Genomic DNA, 25,738 nt, shown 5'->3' with positions numbered 1-25,738 from the left:
TCCCTCCCTCTCTCTCTCTCTCTCTCTCTCTCTCTCTCTCTCTTTTCTGCCACACCTCCGTCCTTCAGTATCATTCACATCAGTCTTCAAAATTTTCCATGGCACGGCATCCCTCTATAGGTTATTGAGACACTATTTTCTGCAGATTGCTTAAATGGCTAGTAGCCCTCACAATAATACACCGGCCTCACCTATTTACTTGGGTCAAGGGGTGTGGGGGTGTAGAGACCAGCTGCTTGCTCACAAGGAGCTCAACTAGCAGGGCTGAGTGAACCTGACATTTTTTGTGTCTCTTCATTTCTCATTTTTCCAGTTCCCCACAGTTACACATCTGTTTGTGATAATAATAATAGTAATAATTAATAATTAACAATAATGTGATTATAATCATCATTATCATCAGGGTTTTAGTGCATAGTCTTCCTAATGTACACATTTTTGCAAATAAATTTCCCCTAATATGCATTTTGCACGATCTTTTCACTTACCTATGCCCTTTTACACACTTTTCACCCCGGTATGTGCATATCTGTACACATTATTCGGCTGGGGAATGGGAAAGGATGGCCATGTTTCCGTTTGCAAAGTGTTCTGAAAAGTGTGATTTTGGCAAGTTCCCCTTTTAAATCATTTCTGAATCCCATTTCTCCTCTATTACTTGGCTAGTAATTGCCCTGGATGCGTTGCTAGTGGGTAACCTATGGCTGATAAGAGGCTGCGAAATTCCAGACTCTTCCTGATGGCTTATAAACCTCAGAGGGAGTTATGGAAAGAAGGCAGAGGGGAAACCCCCAAAAGGCAGAGGCTGCCTCTTGAAGGAAGAAGATAAAGGAAGTGTGTATTTGTTGACAAGGTTCTTAAGGCTTTTATAGTCTGACAGGAGGACGGAAAAGGAGGCAGTTGCCCTAAGTTCTGAGGGGTCTGGGACTGTGAGAAGCTCCAACACATGTACTTGGCTATATGTAAAACACAGGTTGCATCGATTTAGAAGGTGCCCAAAGGCTACTGTAGGGGTTTAGCATTGAACTAGTACTGGAGAGACCCAAATTCAAATCCCACTTGGCCAGGAAGCACACCTTGGGCCACCAACCTTGCCGCAGATTAGACCATGAGAAGAGATTGTGGTGGAGGCCCACGGGTGGGGTGGAAACTGCAGTCACTAGCCAACTTTGACTAGTATTCCTTTTCAACTCCAAATCTAGCAGGGGGGAAAACTTCATACATGAAGAAAACTCATTCAATGCAGGAGCAAACTAGCTGACAGGGACAGCTTTAAGGTTTTAAATAGCTGTCATATGGGAAGAACGGCAAAGACCCCTCTCCTGATGTGGTCCTGATAACTCCCCACTCTATCCCACAGTGTTTTTTAGCACTGGGAGGGAAGCTCTCAATTTCCCCCTCAGCAAGACATCTTTAACAGCTTTGCGTCACAGCTAAACATTCAGAAGAGTCTGTTTTCACTATCTGGGGATAATTTGCAAGATGAATTGCTATCTTGTCACATGCCTTTCTGTTATGTACTGAGTTGACTAGGATCCAAAATGCAGCAGCCTGATTGGTCCCAGAACAATAGGCTCCAGAACACAGCAGTCTGACTGGTCCACAGGAGCCACCCAATCCAGCTCCAGGTGGAAGTGAATCTGCGACCTGATTGGCCTACAGGAGAATCCCGGAATTAGCCAATCACATGGGGCCCATTGTGTAAATAATGTATATAAAGCAGACATTCTAGGGGAACTTCCATTCCTCCTCACCACTATGAGCTGAATAAAGAGCATGAAATCCACTCTCGACTCCGAGTATATTTCAGTTTCTTAAAGACATGTGTTATACTTCTGGGGAGACAAGCTAACTTCCTACCATTGTTCCCCTCGAAATACCTCCCTTCTAGGCCTCTCTCTCACACACACCTCTCTCAGCATCAACAGTAAACACGGATCCTATTCATTAGTAGGTTTATTGAGAAGCAGCAGGTTTTGCTGTTAAGCCCAAGGCGGATAACATCTAGGAGAGCTACAGCCCAGTCTAAACACGGTGCCTCATTCGGACACAGTGAGGGAAGCATACAAGTTGCGAGAAAGCGGGTGGGCCCCAAACCCCACCTGAAGCACCAGGCAACTGAGGCCCAAGAGGCAGCAGCCGGGTATACTTTCCCAGCAATAGTTAAATTTGCAAATGTTTCCCACCCCTCGTAGCAGCGGCATATTCGGCGTGCGGAGCTGTTTTGGGGCCGTAGCCCTGAAGCGTCAGAAAGGGAGCCAAGCTTCTCCTAGCGTCCTACAGCTACAGGCGTCTCCTCCCTCCCTTCGCTAGCGTGGCTTTTACTTCGCGGCCGCTGGCTTCACACCACTTCCTTGTGCTCCTGGGTTGACTCCTTGATCACCTGCAGGCAGAGTGGGGAGAAGAACGGGAGGGAAGTTATTCGCCCTGCTTGGGTCGCAACCTAGCTTTCAGCGGCCACAAAACAGCTCCTATTCATTTTGAGACTTTGTATGCTCCTTCTAAATGCTTCAGGTTCCCATTGTTTACTCCCACCTGCCCCCTAAAAATCAAAATCAAAGCAGGGTCTATGGCAGCACAGAACTAGTAACTTGATGGTTGATGCACAAGAATATTGCCAATGCTGGTGACATTTAATTGAAAATTTAAGCACAGCCCCTCCAAGTGTCCCTATTTTCCAGATACAGCCCTGGCTTGATAGCTGTCCCAGTTTCTGATTTGATCCTGGAATGTCCCACTTTTCCTTAGGACATCCCTATTTGCATTGGTGAAATGTTGGAAGTTATGGAGTTATGCGACCCACCGAACCAAGGAGCTAAGTACCGTATTTTTCGCTCTATAGGGCGCACTGGACCATAGGGCGCACCTAGTTTTTTGGGGGGGAAATAAAGAATTTTTTTTTTTATTCCATCCATCCCGCTGGCTGTCTTGGCTTCCTCTTTAGCCACGCACAACCTCTCCAGCCAGGAGAGGCTGTGCGCAGCTTTGTTTTTAGCTGTGGGGCTGGGGCGGGGGAAGCCCGAGCTTCCCCCGACCCCAGCCCCCAGAACAGGTCTGGGAGCAGCAGCAAGCGCTGCGGATAGCTGCCCGAAGCCCGGGGAGCGCAGCGCTGTGCTCCCCGGGCTTTGGGCTGCAGGCTGCTATCCGCAAGCCTTCGGAGCCCGGCGGGAACTCCCGCCGGGCTCCGAAGGCTTGAGAATAGCTTCCTGAAGCCTGGAGAGCGAGAGGGGTCGGTGCGCACCGACCCCTCTCGCTCTCCAGGCTTCAGCGAAAGCCTGCATTCGTTCCATAGGACGCACACACATTTCCCCTTCATTTTTGGAGGGGGGAAAGTGTGTCCTATATAGAGCGAAAAATATGGTAACTCTACAACATTTAGAAAACACCTGAAGACAACCCTGTATGGGAAGTGTTTTTTAAAAATGTTTAATGTTTTATTATGTTTTTATATATGTTGGAAGCTGTCCAGAGTGGCTGAGACAACCCAGTCAGATGGGCAGGGTATTAATAATAATAGTAATAATAATAATATTAAATAGAACATCCCTCTTTTCATCGGATAAATGTTGGAGGATATGTAAAGCAAGCTTTCTTTTTTATGGTTTACCTATATCTATTTAACCCTAAAAGGTCATGGTTTGTTTTGCTGGATGGAAGTAAACCAGCAGGGCAGATCTGGAAAATGTACCAGCGGAGGAGAGGAGATTTAAGCCCCCATCCTGGCGGGAGAAGAAAGAAGGAAACAATGAGGGCCTAGCTCAAATTTCAGGCACGTACATGCCTTTGCAGCAGTTCAGCTATTTAACTGCATAGTAAGGAGCAAAAGGGCTGGTGTAGCTATCGGCCACAAGAGACAAAGCAACGAAACAGGAAGTCTCCACTTTGAATCTGCCACGAACCTGTTCACTAAGTGGTGTTAGCCAAGCCACTTGCTCTCAGCCTCTCACCCACATTATGGGGATAATAGTACAGTGGTACCTTGGTTTAAGAACAGCCTTGTTTATGAACAACTTGGATTAAGAATGCTGCAAACCCAGAAGTAGGCTTTTTGGTTTGTGAACTTTCCCTTGGAAGCAAAACATGTTGAGTGTGTTCCATTTGTAAATTGAGTCCCCCGCTGCTATGGGAAAGCACGCCTTGGTTTAAGAACGCTTTGGTTTAAGAACAGACTTCCGGAATGGATTAAGTTTGTAAACCAAGGTACCACTGTACTGGCTTTCCTTTATAAGGCCACTGTGAGAATTATAACAAGATGCTATATTTTATTTATTAAATTTGTACCACTCCCCATACTCATAGATCTCAGGGCGGTTCACAACAAAACAATATGTGAAGCGCTTTAGAACTAGGTAAATATTCAGGATTATCCCAAATAACTATTTACACCTCATCACACACATGTCTTCTGTGCACAGTGGAAAGCTATAGACTACTGCAATGCGCTCTACGTGGGGCAACCTTCGAAGGTGACCCGGAGACTACAACTAATCCAGAATGCAGCAGCTAGACTGGTGACTGGGAGTGGCTGCCGAGACCACATAACACCACATAAGACCAAAGACCTACACTGGCTCCCAGTACGTTTCTGAGCACAATCCAAAGTGTTGGTGCTGACCTTTAAAGCCCTAAATGGCCTCAGCCCAGTATACCTGAAGGAGTGTCTCCACCCCCATCATTCAGCCCAGACACTGAGGTCCTCCTCTGAGGGCCTTCTGGCAGTTCCCTCACTGCGAGAAGTGAAGTTGCAGGGAACCAGGCAGAGGGCCTTCTCGGTGGTGGCGCCCGCCCTGTGAAACACCCTCCCATCAGATGTCATGGAAATAAACAACTATTTGACTTTTAGAAGACATCTGAAGGCAGCCCTTTTTAGGGAAGTTTTAATGTTTGATGTTTTATTGCTTTATTATTATTAATATTCTGTTGGGAGCCACCGAGAGTGGCTGGGGAAACCCAGCCAGATGGGCGGGGTATAAGTAATAATAATTATAATTATAATTATGGCCCGATACTTTCCAGGTATGTTATTCTGCTCTGTTCAATACACCAGACTAAGTATTTCCTCAAGTCAGCTTGCAAGACCTTTGATCTGAGCTATGTAGCATCTCAGGCTGAACAGTGCTCACTGAGGGAATAAAGTCTTGTCGGGAGCACAGCTTCATGCTTCCAGTATAACTTTTGTCTGATGACCAACACTGACTAATTTTTTTTGTAGGCACTAGCAGGCAAGGCAGAAAAGCAGGCCTTTATTCTGCCATCTGGCACACACTGTCTCTATAGCATCAGAACTTTAATTACTTATTCCCTAGTGCCTGCTCACTCTTTTCTTTTCTTTTTAAATACTTTATTTGCTATTGTTTTTACTGACACTAGAACAGGAACTGAAATACAGTCCATCAAGATGCATAGATCTATGCTGCTGGGCAAACCATTCCCCAAAGCCCAGACTTGGAAAAGCTTGCTGTGTCCATGTTAGAGAATTCATTCTCCCATCCATTTTGACTCATGTTCCAGCCATCCATCTCGACACCAATTCTGGAAGGAAGAAAAGTTATTTTCTATTGCCCACAAGCCTGATTGTAAGTTATAAATCTCACTCATCATCGTAAACCGGAGGCATTGGCAGAGAGACCCAAGAGGATGAATGCCAACAAGAAATATCAAGTGTTACACATAGGAAGAAGGAACCCCGGTTCGTGCACAAGGACAACTGGTTAGCATGCCTGAGGGAAATGCGTAGTCTCCAATGGATAACAAACAGATGCCAGTCATGTGGTGCTTCACCTCAAATGCCCAACACCATTGCTGGTTGGTTGTCTCCAAACAGAAACATCGGACCCAAGACGTAAGAAGTTACAGATAATAAACACTGCTTTTCTCAGTGCCGGGGAGCACTCATTTGGGGCCCTGGGTAGCACATGAAAGAAAGAAAATGCTGATAAATTGAAATAGGATGCAGAGGGAATCATTGAAAGATGATAGGTGGAGGTTCTAGAAGACAAATCCTACCAGGAAAGGCGGAAGGCGGCTGGTATATATAGTCCCAATAAGCCAAGAGATATTGGAAAATTAAAAGGGCTACAGTCACTCACCAGTGACAAGATTAAAACTACAGAGAGGAAGAAGGTTTGAATATTAGGAAGAATTTCCTAACTATGAGCAGTTCAGCGACAGAGCATGATAATGAAGGAGACTGAGGAATCTATTTCCTGGAGGATTAAAAATAAAAAGAGTGGGAGAGGCATGTCCATAGATTTTACAGGTGTTTGGAAAGAAAGGGTTGGATTGCTAGATCTTTCAAGCATGTGATCAGAAAACCAAGGCTCCAGAGGCCTGGGTAGCTTTTGCCTACCTCTCCATCTCTTGTCTCCACTGTTTTGACCACAATACTCCTCTTCAGGTGGGCCTCAGAAACGGACTTTGTGTCCAGGCTGGTCTCTGGTGAGGAGGGAAAGAACAGCCCGGTCATTGTCATAGTGTGGTAAGTTACTGAATTGTGACCTGGAGAAGGCACACAAGTTCATCTGTGATAGACTTTGAGCTGGCCCGTGAGACCACAAGGAAATAAACAGAAGAAAATGCTGAGGATCTGGAAGAATGTGTGTGAGAGAGAACGGTATTGAACAGTGAACTAAAACTCAGCTCCTTCTGCACTCTGGTGCAGCTGCAGTGAAGGGCAACCAGAGTCAAGGAAAGGGGGGTGGGGAGAACTTGCTAGGTAGTAGGGAGCCATCGCTAGATCTAAGTGATCCTAAATTGTAGCACATTGACCTTGACCGACAAACATCTCAGTAACACGCATACAAATTCCTCTTTAAGGAGTTTTCCTTTCAGAGGTTTTTCCAAGCAGCCTCCCATATGGCAAGAACAACCAAAGTGATCACAAAGAAGAATCAAAGTGGAACAGAGGTGTGCAATGAAATGAAATCTAGTAGCAGCTGGCACAGAAGAGAACTGGTGTGTCTAACAACGCACCCCTAGTTATGTTTACTGGAGTTAAGTACTATTGTAAACAGGGACGCGGGTGGCGCTGTGGTCTAAACCACTGAGCCTCTTGGGCTTGTCGATCAGAAGGTTGGCGGTTTGAATCCCCGCAACGGAGTGAGCTCCCGTTGCTCAGTCCCAGCTTCTGCCAACCTAGCAATTTGAAAGCATGCCTGTGCAAGTAGATAAATAGGTACCACTGCGGCAGGAAGGTAAAGGTGTTTCCACGCTCTCTGGTTTCCGTCACGGTGTCCCGTTGCGCCAGAAGCGGTTTAGCCATGCTGGCCACATGACCTGGAAAGCTGTCTGTGGACACACACCAGCTCCCTCGACCTGAAAGCGAGTTGAGTGCCACAACCCCATAGTCGCCTTAGACTGGACTTAACCATCCAGGGGTCCTTTACCTTTACTATTGTACCCAACGGGACTTGCTCCCCAAGACAAGTATTGATGCACAGAACATCAGTCAAAAAGTGAGCTGGGAAGTTCCTGGTTCGAAGCTAGTATTAGCCGTGGCCTTGAAACAAGCCTTGCTGATGGGAGATGGATTTCAGGAGGACAGGAGTGTAGGAAACGACTTCATTTGATCCCAATTAATTTCCGACGACTTCAGTTTTAGGAAGCTTTTTTGGCATATAGGAAGCTGTTTTAATCCAGGGGTCCCCAACGCAGCAGCTACATCTGCCTATATCTCCTACAGCGCACACAAGAGGCGTCAGTAAATACCCCATCGAAAAACCACAGTGTGTAGGGAAACTGTTTGCTTTTCCTGCTCAGCTCCTCTTTGAAGCCTCTCCTAGATTGCACATGCCCCACCTTACAGATATTTGCATTTCATTGGGTGCCAGGATTAGGAACCTACACTCCCTCCCTTCCTGTATTGAAAAAGGAGAGGTAAAGTGCCTTCTCTCTGCAGTGCAGTTGGATAATTTTAGACTCTGAACTTGCACGTTCTTACAGGGGTGGGGAGCTTTTAGATGGCAATGTGTAGTGCTATACTCAAAACGTGGGAATCCTACTGAGTTTGGGGTCCCTCCTGCTCATTCCATTGGGTGGGATCCCAGCTCTTTTGCCCCCCAAGTTGTCCCATACATGGCACCACTGGTTTTCAAAAATACCGTATTTTTCGCTCTATAAGATGCACCAGACCACAAGCCGCACCTAATTATTGGAGGAGGAAAACAAGAAAAAAAATATTCTGAATCTCAGAAGCCAGAACAGCAAGAGGGATCGCTGCGCAGTGAAAGCAGCAATCCCTATTGCTGTTCTGGCTTCTGGGATAGCTGCGCAGCCTGCATTCGCTCCATAAGACGCACACACATTTCCCCTTACTTTTTAGGAGGGAAAAAGTGAGTCTTATAGAGCAAAAAATATGGCAAATAGTCAAATAGACAGGAGCCAGAGGCTTGGAATACAGCCTCTCTCCCCTTTCCTTCCTCTTGCTAATGAGTGCCTGTTGTTGATATTCGCAGCTCCCGTAACCCATATCTTGCGCGACCCACTTGTAACCCCTTCCTTATCCTGCTTCTAGCCTGCCAAAAGGCATCTTTGAGGCCAGAAATAGAACAATGAAGGCCTTTAGCATTGATCCAGAAAGGCACGAATATGATTATGGTGGTATCAGTGAAGAAAGGCAGTGGCAAAGCAGAAGACAATAGAAGTTTTCCAATACGTATTGGTCTTTCTACCTTCGGAATAGATTAGGTGCAGCGGCAGAACATCCCATTTCGCTGCTTGTTTCAAGACAGAAAGTGCTGCCCTGCCCTGCTGCCACTATCATACCTGCCACGGCCGCCACCTGACCCACCTGCTCTGCTGTCACACAGCCTGCCACACTCAGTGGTTCACACTATAATTGAAATTGAAATTGAAATACTTTATTGTCACTTGTACAACTTGTATACAGTGAGATTACACGAGCACCCCCCACTCGGCTCTCTTAGTCTTAATTCCCCTAGTTTACTGACGCACACCCACCAAACCCGAAAGTCAGTTGCCCTGTTGTTATCTTTTCATTCAGCAGCCTAACAGCCCACGGATAGAAGCTGTTCTTTCCCCTGTTGGTGCGACTAGTCATGCTTCTATATCTTCTGCCTGAGAGTAGGAGATCAAGAAAGTGCCGGCCAGGGGGTGAATCATCCCTGAGAATTTTCCTCACTCTCCTGAGGCAACATTCTTCCGCTATTTCATCCAGTGGATTCACGGGACAGCCCACTTACAGTTGCTGCCTCATTTGTGTGTGGTCACATGACAACAGTAATCCTCATGACAGAATGGGTTCCTTACCTCGGATCTGAAGGTTGGAGAAGGTCTGCACTGGAATGGTGATCCTGCAAAGACACAAGGAAGAAAAGGAAAAGAGAGTGGGTTTTCGAATCAGTCCCAGGGCCAGCCCACTGAGGAGGCAGGCTAAGGTCGCAGCCTCAGGCAGTGGAACCGCAAGAGGAGGCAGCAGTAGCCGCTGAGATCTCGCAAGACCTTGCCAAAATCTGAAGAGATCTCATGTGCTGCATTTGATCCTGCAAGAGATCTCACCAGAACCTGCCGTCATTGTTGCTGCTTTGCGGGCACTGCCGCACAACTCAGATGAAGGTGGCTTTGGTGACGAGTGCAGGGCACCACTTTCCTGTTTCGCCAGGTGGCAAATCAGGATGAGCTGCCCCTGATCGGTCCTAATTCTCTCAATCCTTCCCCAACCTTGCATCTTTAATTAATTAATTCCAGGTTTTGTACTGGGTAAGCAGCAGAGCCAAAGGAGCTCAGGTGAGAAGCACATATCTCACAAAATGGCCAATCCGGCAGAAGTAACATGGCAAACAACACCCTTCCACAGCTTGTCTTGGACTACCACTCTCATCAGCCACAGCCAGCCTGGCCAATGGTCATGGGTGATGAGAGCAGTACAGTGGTACCTCTGGTTAAGTACTTAATTCGTTCCAGAGGTCTGTACATAATCTGAAACTGTTCTTAACCTGAAGCACCACTTTAGCTAATGGGGCCTCCTGCTGCTGCCACGCCGCTGGAGCACGATTTCTGTTCTCATCCTGAAGCAAAGTTCTTAACCTGAAGCACTATTTTTGGGTGAGCGGAGTCTGTAACCTGAAGCGTATGTAACCTGAAGCATATGTAACCCGAGGTACCAATGTAGTCCAAAATGCCTTGAGGTGGAAAAGAACAACAATTTTTTCTGACTTAAGGACAACCACCAAACAGAGGTTTGACAGGAATCACTTGGTCATATTCAAATGCTATTTGGTACGAGTCATCCCCCGGTCTACTGGAAGGTTTTAGCACAGTGGATCCTGGATACAGCACCTACACAGTGACACATTAGATCAAGGAATGCTTGGTGCCCTGGAAGATCAGGTTCAAAGCAACAGTACGTGGTAATATTTCCAATATTAAAGCCAGACTAGGTAAAAAGGTAAAGGGACCCCTGGACAGTTAAGTCCAGTCAAAGGCGACTATGGGGTTGTGGCGCTCATCTTGCTTTCAGGCTGAGGGAGACGGCATTTGTCCACAGACAGCTTTCTGGGTCATGTGGCCAGCATGACTAAACTGCTTCTGGCACAACAGAACACCATGATAGAAACCAGAGCGCACGGAAATGCCATTTACCTTCCCGCTAGAGCGGTACCTATTTATCTACTTGCACTGGTGTGCTTTCGAACTGCTAGGTTGGCAGAAGCTGGGACAGCAACGGGAGCTCACTCCGTCATCTGACTATCAACAAGCTGACTTGGAGGCTCATTTTTTTTTAATTACCCTTATGAGTCCCATCCACGTTTAGAGGGAGGCCTGGTCTCTCCTTAAAGCAGAATGAACTGGAAGACTCCTAAGACAATAAGAGTCGACTATGTAGTGGTACCTCGGGATGCGAATGGGATCCGTTCTGGAGCCCCATTCGCATCCTAAATGGAACATAAGACGCGACGGCGCGTCTGCGGGTCATGTTTTGCCGCTTCGGTGCATGCGTGTGACATTATTTTGAGTGTCTGTGCATGCGCGAGCAGCGAAACCCAGAACCAACACACTCTGTTACTTCCGGGTTGCCGCAAAGCGCAACCCGAAAGCGCTCAACCTGAAGCACATTCAACCCGAGGTATGACTGTACCACTTTAGATTATGGGTGGGACTTGCCATTTGTAAGTGTTCACAGCCCAGCCCACTTTCCCACTGTGCTGATTCCCTACTTGTGGGGAGTTGTATGTATTTAACACACTGCTAACCTTTAAAATGGGACCCCCTACCTGTAGTCTGAAGTGGTAGGGTCCATTTCACCACCAAGACTCAGCCCCCTCATTTGGCTGCATATATGTAGAACAAGCCTAACACGCAGGGCTTTTAAGGTGCTTTGTATGGCTCTGACAGGCTCCCCAGCAATTCCATGTAAACTATGTCACAACACTATGTCTATGGGAGTTTCTGGGCACTACCTGCTTTCCTCCCCCTCCAAGAGTTTGCGGTAGGTGGCAATCTCAATATCTAAAGCCAGCTTGACATTGAGGAGGTCCTGATATTCCTGGAGGTGACGAGCCATTTCCTCCTTGAGGCTGCGGGTGTCTTCCTCCAGCCGAATCACTGTGTCCTGGTAGGCGGCAGTGTCGAGGGCATAGCGGTCTTCCATCTCCCTCAGCTGCCTCTCCAGAGATTCATTCTGTAATGAGGACAAGGGAAGCGTCAGCAGCGAATGCAACAAAACAAGTGGTCTGTTACTAACCTGCAAAGGGGAAGGGACATCCTGAGCCCACAGCTGATGTGGGGAGGTTATTGGCCGTGCCATAAGCAATGTGATGGCCTGGGAATCTGATTCAGAGAGTGAATCGGAGGAATCCCAGCCTGCACAGGAGTCCCCAGGGCCGGCTGAACTGGGGCAGGGCCTTGATTCTGAGGAGCCTGCACCTGTGCCGGATCCTCAGGAGCAGGCACCAGGTGAATCCATTCTGGCTCCAGAGGTGGTTGAGGACTCAGTGCCTACAGGTGAGTCTCCCCCTGGGCCCAGTAACCCTTCAGCCTCTCCTGAACTGCAGAGGCTTAGGGCAGAGAGGCGAAGGGAACTGGTTTCTCCCAGGAGGAGTGCTCGCCTTAAGGCCAGGAGAGGCGGGGCTCCTGGGGGCCGGGACCGCCCCTGGCCTCAGAGAAGATAAAGGCCAGTCAGCGGGAGCAACGTCGTCATTGAAGAGCTGTTTCGGCCAGCATCCAGTCCTGTTCCTCCAGTGTTCCTGTTCCCCGCCCGGCTTCCTGCTTCTGACCTTCCAGCGTTCCTGTTCCCTGCCCGGCTTCCTGCTTCTGATCTTCGAGTGTTCCTGTCCCCGCCCGGCTCCCTGCTTCGGACCTCGCCTCGCACCTTGTGAACTATTTCCAGGCTAGTGACTCAGGACTGAACTTTGACTACGGTAACAGTAACCTTCCCCCCGGGACCAGCACAAGCAACATCCATGTTGGACTCAGCTTGGAGGCTGAAAGTGACATACATTCTGGGAATATATACCTTTCGCTCATTTCCCATATGAACTACATTCAGATCCTGCCTTTCTGCCAAAGCACTCAAGGCAGTTTGCAGTTGACCAATAATGGCTCACAAGCCAAAAAGGCATAAGCAATGAGGAACAGCGCTCTATGTGGGGCTACCTTTGAAGGTGACCCGGAAATTACAACTAACACAGAATGCGGCAGCTAACCTGGTGACTGGGAGCGGCCGCCAAGACCATATAACACCGGTCCTGAAAGACCTACATTGGCTCCCAGTACGTTTCCAAGCACAATTCAAAGTGTTGGTGCTGACCTTTAAAGCCCTAAATGGCGTCGGCCCAGTATACCTGAAGGAGCGTCTCCACCCCCATCGTTCAGCCCAGACACTGAGGTCCAGCTCCAAGGGCCTTCTGGCGGTTCCCTCGCTGCGAGAAGTGAGGTTGCAGGGAACCAGGCAGAGGGCCTTCTCGGTAGTGGCACCTGCCCTGCTGAATGCCCTCCCATCAGATGTCAAGGAAATAAACAACTACGTGACTTTTAGAAGACATCTGAAGGCAGCCCTGTATAGGGAATTTTTTAATGTTTGATGTTTTATCGCTATTATTATTATTATTATTATTATTATTATTCTGTTGGGAGCCTCCCAGTGTGGCTGGGGAAACCCAGCCAGAGGGGTATAAATAAATTATTATTATTATTATTATTATTATTATTATTATTATTATTACTACTACTACTACAGGGAAGGAAGAGGAGACGGGGCACACTCAGGAACAAGCCAACCCTTTCATATTATTGCATAATGGCATTACATAAGGACTAGGTGGAACAATCGCTTTCTACCTAGGAGACAATGCTGGAAGAGGAATACCCAATAGCAGCTTGCCCCAGTTAGGGATTGGGGAGACATTTCAATTTGCACTTAGAGGCAAACTTACCCAATTTGTGATTTTTCAAAACAAAATGCATATCGAAATGGAAAAAAACACAAAACAAAACTATCTGAATTTTGCAACACCGTTCTCCAGCCAAGTAACACAGGGAAAAATAATGTATGAGCAGAGTGTGTGTACAGATGCATATGTGAATGAAAATAATATTATATTAGGGAGAATAGCTGTGCAAAAAGGGAGGTATTAGGGGGGAATATCCTATTCGCATCTAAAAAGGTGTACCTTATGAGAAATTTGCAGCAAAATGCTGATGAATTTTCATGGAGTGGTTTCTGTGGGCAGGGTCAGTCATGTGGGGCAGGGGAGGGGGGAGGGAGAGGTTATCCGTTCCAACTGGTTGCATCAGACAGTGAGGTGAGAGAGCCAGGCCTCCTACACTGGGTCAGCTGGGACCAGCTGCCATTTGTCACCTCGCCTCCTAGAACTACTTCCATTGTTGGCCAATTCCATTTGACTGTGGCGGAGGGAGAGGTGAGGCCCTCTCCATTGGGCTTAGCTGGGAACCAGAGGCGGATGAACCTGTCAATTCTGGTTTCTCTCCATTTCTCATTTCCCCAATCTGAAACTCCGTTCCCCAAATTTCCGCATCAACTCCACCTACCGATCCCCTCAGGGACTCCAGGTCACAGGTGAGGGACTGCAGCTGCCGGCGGTACTCGTTGGCTTCTTGCTTGGCGAGACGCAGGGCCTCAATGTTTCGTGCCGCTGCATCGGTCAGGTCTGCAAACTACCAGGTAGAAGTCCGATTAACATTCTGTTTCGTGGCTCAAGCAACACATTCACTCGCATTGGGCACTCACAACCCTCGTACAACCCTCTCTCCGCAGCTGATCTGGGCAGATCAGCTATGGGGGTGGGCGCGCTGTTATTCCCCCCCCCCTGCTCATCCATGATCAATCACATGACCAGGGAGAGGGAAGTTTGTGTCCACATAAGTGCGCTATTCCCACCCCAGTACTGTATCCAGGGCCTTTTTTTCAGCCGGAATTGCTGGAACTCAGGGGTGGAGGAAGGGGTGTGAGGTGGGTGTGGGCCACCCCAGGTGTAACCACTGAGGGGGGTGACAAAATGCTGGGTGGCACTCACTCAGGGCTGCAGTTCGCCCGAGCCACACGTCTCTCCTGGGAGCGAAGCGGTGGTTTGGGTGCCTGCAGGCTCTGTGCTGCCCCAGACAGTCCGCCCGCCGCCTCCCCCTCAGCAGTAGGGTGTCTGTGTAGCAGGAGGCAGGCAAACTTCTTGGAGGCCCCATGGAGCGTCCTGCCCTGGCTTGCCCCGCCCAAAGGGCAGCTGGCCCCGCCCCCATGGATGGATGGCCCCACCTCCACAAGCTGTTGGCCCCACCCCTGGGCGCAGGGCACACGCTGCCCCAGGCGCCCAATCGGATTGCTCCGCCGCTGAACCGCCGCCAAGATCAGTAAGATCTTGAGGGGAAGGGTTTTTTGTTTTTGTTTTTTTGAGAGGGGCTGGATTAGGCCCCCAAGCTGGCAGTTATCAACCCCTGGTTGAAAAGGTTGTGTCGCCAGAGCTTACACCTGATCACCACTGTGACCTTCAAACCCTTCACCTCCCTTCCTCACAGGGCAGTTGTGCTCGAATTTTCATGCGATAAGGAAGTCTATGGTTTCTCCACCAAATGGAAGCACCCAAAGGGAACTAAAAGCAGGAAGTATCTCAGAGAAAAGGCACCTGTTATCACAGGTGTTTGGAGCAACCATTGCTGGTACGGGCTAGAAATGTCATTAAATTTTAAAAATGCACATGATTTATACTGAATAGTGAAGAAAAAGACCAGAGTGACACATGCATCCTGTGCTTCCTGCTCTGAAAGCTGTCACTAGCCATGCATGCAATCAGAAGTCTCATCTACAACATCCCTCCAAAGCATCTCAATGGTCACCTTCCAAAGCATCTCAATGGTGCAAGGCCCTGTTCGTCTAGAATGGGCAATCTGAGTGGCAGCCCCATTCAGTTGGAATGCTAGTCAAAGCTGTGCTGGACTGGGAATCCTCCGTCTTTCACTTTCCCTTGGGCTGGCCTCCACCCTGGTCCCATACCTTAGACTTGTACCATTCCTCAGTCTCATGCATGTTGTTTGAGGCCATGGACTCGTACTGGATGCGGATCTCGCGCAAGGCAGATGTCAAGTCCGGCTTGGCCATGTCCATCTCGATGTGGACCTGTTGCTGCTGCAGCTGCTCCTGCAGTTCCCGAAGCTCCTGAGAAGGGGACAGAAGAGTCATGAATCCAGAAACCTCATACACAGGGCAGGGTTTCCAAAAAACTGGACCAATTAAGACTTTGGGGAACAGATCAGGGCAAATTCACAAATGTACAGTGGTGCCCCGCAAGACGAATGCCTCGCAAGACGAAAAACTCGCTAGACGAAAGGGTTTTCCGTTTTTTGAGTTGTTCCGCAAGACGAATTTCCCTATGGGCTTGCTTCGCAAGACGAAACGTCTTGCGAGTTCTTGCGAGTTTGTTTCCTTTTTCTTAAAGCCGCTAAGCCGTTAATAGCCGCTAAGCCGCTAATAGCCGTGCTTTGCAAGACGAAAAAACCGCAAGACGAAGAGACTCGTGGAACAGATTAATTTCGTCTTGCGAGGCACCACTGTAGGACTTATCCACACTTACATTTCCTCTGTGCTTTCCAGGCACGGTCGGAGCTCCATGTCCAAGTGCCCTTTTCCTTGACCCAGAGATTTGCCTGCGAAAAACTGCTCTTTAAAGCTGAATCCAAGCAAATGGTAATCTGCAGAAACCCTGAATAGGCATTTGCTTCAATTCAGCTTTAAAGAGTGGGTTTTTGTGGGGAAAGCTCTGGAGGTGATGTGTTTCTTCTCTTCCTTTCCTCACTCTCTTCTTCAGGATGCAAGTCATGGAGACAGGATGTGCCTTATGATAGCTCCCAGCTTCAGACATGTGTCTGAAGCTACTTTTCTGTATATCTACTCAAGAATATGTTGTCTGTGTTATCTATTATTGCTGCATAAGACAATGCATGACTGAGACCTAGAAACTGTAAGTAAAGCAATTTTAAAATTACTTATCAGTGTGTGGTCTATTCATTGCCGAGGGGGGTAGAAGGAAGTCAGCTGCTAAACTCTTTGGATACCACTGGGCACCATTTTGAAACAAAATGGCAGACTGCAGCTTAATAACTTTGGCACAATGGTTCCTGAGATCAGGGAACAGGATTTTGTCTATGTTAGAATACTGTTGGATGCCATTTTGAATAATCAAGATGGTGGAGTGAGCCTTTGAAGGCTGCACTGATGGTCAGCGAGGGTTCTGCTGGCTTCTTAGAGTCCTAAGCAGTGCCGGACACTCCCTGCTCATTGTTTAGATGCAGTGGACATATTTTTGCTTCCTTTGTGTGTGGAGGGAAGATGTGCCATATTAGGAAACCTGGACACCTTTAGGAATACATGGGAAATATAACATCTCCAGGATCAAAGGTCTAGGTTTGTTTGCTTGCTTGGTGTTAAAATTTGCAAGCTGCATTTCAACCCGAATGGCCCATACAGTCCTGTTAACATACAACGAAATTGAGAAACGCCATTGAAAACGAGCCTCACAAAAATGCAGTTAAGAACCCAGAGCCTCTGAGCCAGATGAAGAGTCGGTTGGCTTTCCCAGCAATGGGACCGAAGAACCAGTTTTCAGTATGTCTCTCTCCCTCTGGCAGGTTGGGGTTTTTTTTGGCAGGCATTAAAGGGAAAACAGAGCACAAGTCACGCTGTGGATCTGGGCCTTCAATCCGGCCTGTTACCCCAACTGCCTTTCAAGATGGAGGAGCTTCAGCTTGGGCCTGTACTCCATACCTCCTCGTGGATCTTCTTTAGGAAGTTGATCTCCTCTTGAAGTGATTCAATTTTACGTTCCAGGTCTATCCGGGCCAACGCAGCATCATCAACATCCTAAGAAATGAGAGGGGAGAATGAGGGACATTTTATCTGTTTTGGCCCTTAATGTCATGTATAGGGAGGAAAACGGGACCTCTTGCATGCTCTCTCTCTCTCTTAAAAATGAAGTAAAAGAGGGTTGCCCTGGCATGTGCTACAGATGGCCCAACTACAGCCCTTCCATAAGACACATACATGCATGCACATGATGTTGCAAGGAGGAAACTACTTCAGATCAGTTACAAGCTACAAGGCCATCTTGCATTCTCTGCCCATAGTTCCAGGATGCTATTCGTCATTTTTTCCACCTCACCTGTCGGTAGGAAGACAAATTGTTCTCAGCTTCAAGGCGCTGATTAATCTCGTCCTGTAACCTTAAATGAGAGAGAGAGAGAGAGAGAGATGGGAAAATCAGGCAGCTATGCTGAATTATCGGTTCCCTTCTGCAAGGGGCTGAAACCAAGGGGGAAAAAATATGTCAAGGTCAAAGCCTCCACAAGGCCCTCAGACCTTTTCTAATTCTGTGCCATTTATTTGCAAGTTTTCAAACCCGTCAGGCTTTGCAGGCAGTTAATACAACAAAATAACAATAACAAAAGCAGCGATAATATTAGCATAAGAACAGAGTCCTGCAGGATCAGATTAAAGGGCCAACATTCTGTTCTCATGGGGGCCAACAGCCTTTGGGGAGCCAACCAGCAGGAGTGTAACAGCACTCTCCTGTCAGGCTTGAGGAATTCTCTCCCTCCTCCCGATGGTTTCAAGAAGCAGGGAGGAAACAAGAAAGCTCTTTTATTTATTTAGTGATCATGGTAGAAGACAAAGAATTCAGTCATTCTTCCATGATGGAGTTGTTCACTCTGAGCCCCTCCAACTTCCCTCTCTAGCAACAGCATCTGGCCCTACGGTGGCCCCCGGTGGTCAAATGTTTCTGCGTCCATTGCTCTTGCACTCTTAATGGACGCCGCGTTGTAGGGGACGGTGGATCATCTATGCTGTCTAATGACACGCAGGGCCATCTTAAGCATATCCGGCGCCATGGTGCAAAGATCCCTCTGGCGCCCCCGCCCAGCGTTGCCAACCTTTTTTAGGGAGGATGGCGCTGCCAGCGACGCACCCAGCTTTGTGGGGCTGGAGGAGGCGGGCAGCGGCTGGAGGGCAGCTCCTCCAGTGGGGAAGAGGCAGGGGAAGAGGCAGAGGCTGGACGCGGCGGCTCCCGGCTCAGCTGGCTGCTTCGTGCCATTGTGGCCATGGCAGGTGGAGGCTCCGGGCGTGGCGCTGCTTCGGCATGGCATGGTGGAGGCGGGCGAGGGCGGCGAGCTGATGCCAGGAGTCGCCACGTCCAGCCTCCGCCTCTTCCCTGGCACCCTCCAGAACTTGGCACCCCGGCGCCCCTAGCCTCTATGGGTATGACAGCTCTGATGACGTGTCAACTGCCCCCTCCTTCTCCTAACAGCTCATAACTCTGCTGTTCAATTGTCTCTGAGCTGTTATCTCCCTCATAGTTCTTCTGTAATTCAATACTGCCTCTCTCTTCTCTGGCAGCTACAGGAAAAGGGGGTGGATGATCTCCACCATTCCTCCTCCTCTTCAGTCCAGTCCCTGACATCTCCCCATTTCCGATTCCCAGAAACTGGTATTCAGAGGCACATACTGTCTCTGACAGCGGTGGCAAAGCGTAGCCATCGCTAGTAACTGCTAAAAGCCTAATCCTCCATGAATTTGTCTGTACCCCCATTTAAAACCTTCCAAGTTGGTGACCACCACTGCGTGGAAAGACATTTCCTTCAGCCCCTCCTGAATCTTCTAACAGCCAGTTCATCGGATGACCGTGGGATCTCGTGTCATGAGAAACGGAGGAGAACTTATCTCTATCGACAGTCTCCAAATTATGTTAAATCTACAATCTCCTTTTTAAGGCGTGGCAACCCGGACTGTACACACAACCACATGATCGATTTGCACAACAGTATTATGATATTGGCAGTTTTATTTGCTGATCTTGTTAGGAATACACATAGTAGCTGGAGTCCAACAAAATCTAGAAGTCTCCATGTTGGCTACCCTGGGGCTGCACTGTTATTGGAACTAGGGCTGGTTGCCAGCTCTGCACCTGAGTGCTTTAGTGCTATTAAATGGAAAGAGGATATTGATGGAAAAGGTTTGGGGCTGGCTATGCCATAGGTCTACGGCCATACTACCCTGAACACGCCCGATCTCGTCTGATCTCGGAAGCTAAGCAGGGTCAGGCCTGGTTAGTACCTGGATGGGAGACCGCCTGGGAATACCGGGTGCTGTAGGCTTTTGCCTCCTTATATACTGACAATACACGCCGTGTCGCGTGCAGCAGAGTGGCGCAGCGGAAGCGTGCTGGGCCCATAACCCAGAGGTCGATGGATCGAAACCATCCTCTGCTAATATTTTGGGGACGCGGGTGGCGCTGTGGGTAAAAGCCTCAGCGCCTAGGGCTTGCCGATCGAAAGGTCGGCGGTTCAAATCCCCGCGGCGGGGTGCGCTCCCGTTGCTTGGTCCCAGCGCCTGCCAACCTAGCAGTTTGAAAGCACCCTCGGGTGCAAGTAGATAAATAGGGACCACTTACTAGCGGGAAGGTAAACGGTGTTTCCGTGTGCTGCGCTGGCTCGCCAGATGCAGCTTTGTCACGCTGGCCACGTGACCTGGAAGTGTCTCTGGACAGCGCTGGCCCTTGGCCTCTTAAGTGAGATGGGCGCACAACCCTAGAGTCTGTCAAGACTGGCCTGTACGGGCAGGGGTACCTTTACCTTTACCTTTTTATGCCATAGGTCCGTAGCTTGGATGCTAAGCAAGAGGTAATGTTACTTGATCCTTCCTATACTGCAAGGAAGAATTCATCTCTCCATCTCCCCAGGAGCTATTAGATGTTCCACCTGCAGTTAAGTCCATAAACGCTATACTAACCCATAACCAAATTTATTGGCCCACATCTTTGTGTTACTCACTTGTGGCCTCAAGCAATAAAATATGCAACTTTTGGAAACCTTTCCTGTTAATTGTACAGTGGTACCTCGGGTTAAGTACTTAATTCATTCCAGAGGTCCTTACTTAACCTGAAACTGTTCTTAACCTGAAGCACCACTTTAGCTAATGGGGCCTCCTGCTGCTGCCGCGCTGCCGGAGCTCAATTTCTGTTCTTATCCTGAAGCAAAGTTCTTAACCTGAAGCACTATTTCTGGGTTAGCGGAGTCTGTAACCTAAAGTGTATGTAACCTGAAGCATATGTAACCTGAGGTACCACTGTATAGAGTTGATTTCTTACCACAGGCAACCAGACCAATGGCTAGCTGGCCTGCAACTCCTGCCTCACCTGCTTTTTAAAATTGTCTGCCACACAGCAAACTCCTAATTTTCAACCTTGAATGAGAGTTCCCAGGGATCGCATTTTATCAAGCTGGTGGGCGCATGTCTCACTGTCCACCCAAATGGATGGATCTGTGTCACCTGGTTGCTAAATTCAGATTCTCTCACATTGCTAACTGTTCGTCTCAGGGAGGTCTTCTAAAGCAGATGTTGGCAGTGCTTTTCTTCCGGGGGGAAAGGTGACAGTACTTACCATGAAACATAGATGCCAATTCCCTGGGGCATTGGGTGCCTGAGCACACACAAAATTCCCCATGAAGGGACTGGGCACCCACAAATTTCAGTGCCAGGGCCATGCACGCTGCATGGCACCCACGGTCGCAGAGCCAAGCTGGCAACCTTGCTATGAAGTTGCTACAGTAAGTGCCACACATTTAACCAGTGCTTCTCTGCTAGAAAAAAGAGGTGCCAGTATTGGGTAACTTTGAGTACCTCCAGGGGAAAAAAGCACTGGGTGTGGGAACCCCTCCCAATGTTGCTGAGGTTCAACCCCCATCAGCTCCAGCAAACATGGCCAGGAATGATGTAGTTCAGCAACTTCTGGAGGTCTCTACACTTGCTCTAAAGAATAAGAGATTAGGAAGGGCTCTCCTGGGCTGCAGTTTTAAGGGGAGGTTGCACAGGCATCAGTCAGGGATGCTGTGTTGTCAATCATCCACTAAGCAGGGGGTTGGACTAGTAGGTGATCTCTTCCCTTTCTATGACTCTGGTCTATCCAATCCCATGGCCAACAGAGGTTGGGATGAACCACCCTCCCAGGACCAGATGCTAGCACAAAGCATTACGCTGTTAGAGGCAGCTGGCACTGTTGCTGCCCCCACTTCCTCCACTGTGGAGGCTGCTCCATTATGGCAAATGGGGCACTGCCCCATCAACCTCCATCCTGATTCTTGGAAGACCACCTGCCTTTGTGTTTACATCCAATCCAGAGGGTGGCTCTGGATATCTGATTCCTCCTCCTCTATCTCAGTTTTGCCCTTGCAGAACTCCGCAGGGAAGAGGAGGGGGAGAAAACTTGGATTAGTTGCCTCTGCGTGGCATTGGCTCTCTAGCACCACCTACTGTTGGGCTCCCTGCCTTCCGCCCTACCAGCCTCAATGGGCACCAGCCAGCACTGCTCCGCCGAGGTCATTTTAAAAATTATTTGTGTTTGTGGTCATTTTTGCCGTTACATTAGCAGTGGCATTCCAGGCGTTCCAGACCCTCTGTGGTATGGTTACCAGACATCCCCGTTTCCTGGGGACAGTTCCCAGATTAACAAATCTGTCCCCGGACAAAATCCGTCCCCGGATTTTATTTAATGTCCCCGGATTTATATTTTAAGTGTTGTAGATTTATTAGTAGGGAATGAATGTTGCATGATTGGTTCAATGGCACAAGTCACGTCATATGGGAACTTCCAGCGAGGTAAAATGGCGGACACCACGGCAGCAAGCAGCTCCTGAAGCCAGCAAGGGCCAACAGCGCTACCGGGTTGGCACTGGGCTGCTAAGACTGCTGCTGCCACTGCTGAGGGGGAACTGGGGACGCCTGGCATGTCAACTGGGGGAACCGCTGACCCAAATCAAGCCAGGAGCGAGAGTGCCCAGTCACCCAGTTGACTGCCCAGAGGCGCTCTGGGGCCAGGAAAGCCCTGGAGCCGATGCAGGGAGAAGGAGAAGAGGAGAAGGAGAAGGAATAGAGAGAAAGATGAAGGAGAAAAAAGAGGGGAGCCCCAACCTTGCCGCGCCACTGCTGGTGCCACCACTAAGGAGGAGAGGTAGGAGAGCACTGGGAGGGCAAGACATGTGGCTGAGCCCAGGCCTGACCCAAGCCTACTCCATGGTGGCTAGTGCTCAAAGAGAGCAGGCTGGGGCCCAGAGGAAAGCTGCGCGCCAGAGGAGACCACAGAAGACAAGATATTACTACTTTTTTTTAATAACTTTTTTTTTCTCTTTTCAAAAAAAAAAGGGGGGGGGGAAGTGTCCCCGGATTCTTTGAAAAAAATCTGGCAACCTTACTCTGTGGCCATCTTTCCTTACAATATCTCATGGAGGAAGCATGGGGGTGGAGTTGATCCGCCAGAACCCTGGAAAGGGGGCAGTGGCAAATACTGTTTAGCGCTTCACACAACTTACTACTGGCATGGCAGAGATTACTTTCGGAGTGCTCCTAGAGGCTATGCTACACAACCGACAGGCTTATGGTAATTTGCAGTGGACTGGCAGGTAGTTAGAGGTTGCCTCTCCTGGTCTGCCGCCTGAGGCAAGGGGTTTGCCTTACCTAAAGGGCTAGCCCTGGAAGCAAACGTAGTCCGCAATCAAAGAGCTGGCAGATCACTAACAAATGCCCATCGAAGAAATAACAACAGTTTAGCACTTTTCAGGCTTCCTGCCTTTACGGAAACTTTCCACGTTCACGTGGTATACTGGCCAGACCTCTTGGGCCCAAGGGAGCCAACTTGAATGAAATATTGGGGGCCCCAGGAGCCCCACCCCACACAATCAATCACAAGATGCAGAGCACACACACCAATTGAATGGCAATGCCCATCAACTTTGGGAAGGCCCTGCCACCCCAAATATTTTACTGGGGGAAGATGAAGGGACCTTGGCACCTAGGCGTTGGCTCCTATGCTTGGGCCTCATTATTTTTTTCTGTTAATAGAGAATGTGCTATGGATTATATGCCACTCCCCTGCAGCTCTGGCTTGGAAGGGAAGACCGCAAGCTGTCACCAAGCAAAACTCATCTCTCATGGAAAACTAATAATCATCTGAGGAACCCCAGGGAACCCCAGATGCACAATCTGACACTCCCTGCTCCAGATGGGTCAAGCAACCAAGCCTAGCCACGTGCCACAAAGGAAGTCCAGTGTACCCCTCCCAACACTCATTTGCCAATATGACCTGCTGGAAAAAAATCCCATTCCAAAGCCAAACAAGGCAGCTAGTAAGACCTTGAGTGTGCAAAGCCCACTCACAAAGGACCCACCCACACCATGCGTTTAAAGGACATGCCGTCCCCCCAAGAATCCTGGGAACTGGAATTCGTAAAGTGTTCTGGGAACTGTAGCTCCGTGAGGGATAAATTCCCCGTTCCCACGTCTTTAAAATGCATGACGTGGATGTCCCTCAGATATCTCCTCCAAATCCTCAATTCCCCAAGCCTCTGTATATTGCTTCCTTGCCTCATTCCCTATTTGCAGGTGCTTCCCCACCCAGCCCTGGCGCTGTGGGTTAAACCACGGAGCCTAGGACTTGCCGATCAGAAGGTCGGCGGTTCGAATCCCCGTGACGGGGTGAGCTCCCGTTGCTCGGTCCCTGCTCCTGCCAACCTAGCAGTTCGAAAGCATCTCAAAGTGCAAGTAGATAAATAGGTACCATTCTAGCGGGAAGGTAAACGACGTTTCCGTGCGCTGTTCTGGTTCGCCAGAAGCGGCTTAGTCATGCTGGCCACATGACCCGGAAGCTGTACACCGGCTCCCTCGGCCAGTAAAGCGAGATGAGCACCGCAACCCCAGAGTTGGTCACGACTGGACCTAATGGTCAGGGGTCCCTTTACCTTTTACCCCACCCAGCCCTGTCAAAACTTGAAAAGAGACTCTGGAGCTTCCTTACTTTTGCCGGAGATTGTTGAGGTCCTCCAGCAGGTTGTCTCTCTCGATCTCCAGACGGGCCTTGGAGTTGGTGAGCTGGTCGACCTGGTGGCGGAGCTCCCTCACCTCCTCCTGGTAGATGTCGGCCAACTTGGTGGGCTCCTTGTCTCGGATTTGGTTGAGCTCGGCCACCAGGACTTTGTTCTGCTGCTCCAGGAACCGGACCTTCTCTATGTAGCTGGCAAAGCGGTCGTTCAGCTCCATCATCTCCACCTTCTCGTTGGTGCGGGTCTCCTTGAATTCGGTGTTGAGGGCATCGGCCAGGGAAAAATCCACCTTGTCCGGGGAGAACTTGGGGCCAGCACGGAAGCTGAGGCTGGAGGTCTTCAGCTTCGTGACGGAGAGCCGAGTGCCAGCACCTGAAGACAGGTACCTGCGCCCTGGCGAGAACCTCAAGGCGTGGTGGATGGAGGAAGTCTGCGCGCCGAAACGCCTTCCGTAGGATGACAGCCGTTGCCCTTCCATGGTCAGGCTTCTCCTCCAGGCTCTGCAAACTCAGACAGATTTTGTTCTGTGTGCTGCAAGGGGTTTTATACAAGAGGGTTAGCCATCGCCAGAGCATATGCGTGTGAAAGGCTGGAGGAGGGAGGGGGAATGGGGTTCACGCCAGGCCTTAACATCTCACATCTCCCATGCCAAGTGCCCTGTGCCCTGGCAAAGCAACAAAAGAAAGCCATTGGGCAGAAGCTTTGAGCGTTCTTGATGGGAGAAGAGAGCAAATGCTCTTGGACGAGCTGCGAGGTCAGAGTCCTTGCCCACCTATGATGGCCACGATCTCCCTACAACAGCAGTGACATGACAACACACGGCAAGCAGCCGTGAGATTGCTAAAGATGGAAAAAGAAATGGTGGGGGAAACATCTCATTTGCCCCAGAATCACAGGCAAGAGCATTACAAAAACACAGCAGCGAAACCAGATTGCCAAAGCGGTTCATGAAAATGCAAACCCTACTTTTGTCCAGAGAGCTCATTCACACAGCAAATGTCACTCCTTTGCATGCTGTTCTGTATGACCAAAACAACCAGGCGTATGACACAAAATGCTTAGATCTAGAGAGTCTCCCAGGCCTCAAGTCTGCCAGTGATGTAAATTCTGTACGCCAATGCCTGGCAGACGGTAGATCCAGGATTTCAGGAGATTTGTAGTAGCTCATAAAGCATTCATGATTCCCAGCTGTTTCACAATAGCAACTTGTTGATATTGCAAATGTTGAAATATTGTATGTGCAGGAATTGGCTGACGGTTAAGGATAAATAAGTTTTTATAAACCCAAAAACTATTGTACTATAAGGTTAACTGTAAGGAATGGAATGTGAACTAGAAACAACTAAGAAAATAAAGGAGAAGCAAGAGGAATCTTTGGACACGCCAAGAACGAAGTGCGGGAAAGCAAATT

The 25,738-nt window shown here is 49.0% G+C and overlaps 1 protein-coding gene and 2 non-coding genes across 4 annotated transcripts; 2 read left to right on the top strand and 1 right to left on the bottom strand.

The window, feature by feature from the left end:
* Window positions 1–33: 33 nt before the first annotated feature.
* On the bottom strand, window positions 34–25,153 carry GFAP (glial fibrillary acidic protein). Of its 2 annotated transcripts, XM_077917465.1 has the most exons (9): window positions 24,303–25,146; window positions 17,622–17,682; window positions 17,228–17,323; window positions 15,461–15,622; window positions 14,008–14,133; window positions 11,418–11,638; window positions 9,268–9,311; window positions 6,350–6,435; window positions 34–2,383 (listed from the first exon to the last, which is right to left on the bottom strand). In XM_077917465.1, exons 1-9 carry the CDS (start codon window positions 24,803–24,805, stop codon window positions 2,342–2,344), a joined length of 1,341 nt encoding a protein of 446 aa, XP_077773591.1. In that variant the 5' UTR covers window positions 24,806–25,146; the 3' UTR covers window positions 34–2,341. The 2 variants fall into 2 exon arrangements, with proteins under 2 accessions (XP_077773591.1, XP_077773592.1); XM_077917466.1 differs by lacking the exon at window positions 6,350–6,435 and having other exon boundaries at window positions 24,303–25,153.
* On the top strand, window positions 19,493–19,611 carry LOC144325394 (5S ribosomal RNA). The gene has a single exon (XR_013390558.1). It is a non-coding gene; the product is annotated as a 5S ribosomal RNA (ribosomal RNA).
* On the top strand, window positions 19,654–19,725 carry TRNAM-CAU (transfer RNA methionine (anticodon CAU)). The gene has a single exon. It is a non-coding gene; the product is annotated as a tRNA-Met (tRNA).
* Window positions 25,154–25,738: the final 585 nt, after the last annotated feature.

Source organism: Podarcis muralis, chromosome 13 (genome assembly GCF_964188315.1).
Source record: "Podarcis muralis chromosome 13, rPodMur119.hap1.1, whole genome shotgun sequence".
In the NCBI taxonomy this organism is placed as follows: Eukaryota; Metazoa; Chordata; class Lepidosauria; order Squamata; family Lacertidae; genus Podarcis; species Podarcis muralis.
This window is presented reverse-complemented; position numbering and strand designations above follow the sequence as displayed.

Excerpts from the sequence above, each read along its gene's own strand:
- GFAP (XM_077917465.1), bottom strand. The coding sequence starts at position 24,805 with ATGGAAGGGCAACGGCTGTCATCCTACGGAAGGCGTTTCGGCGCGCAG. Across the intron at positions 17,324-17,621 it reads ATTTGTCTTCCTACCGACAG|GATGTTGATGATGCTGCGTT; the intron begins GTGAGGTGGAAA and ends CTCATTTCTTAG. Across the intron at positions 14,134-15,460 it reads AGGAATGGTACAAGTCTAAG|TTTGCAGACCTGACCGATGC; the intron begins GTATGGGACCAG and ends TCTACCTGGTAG.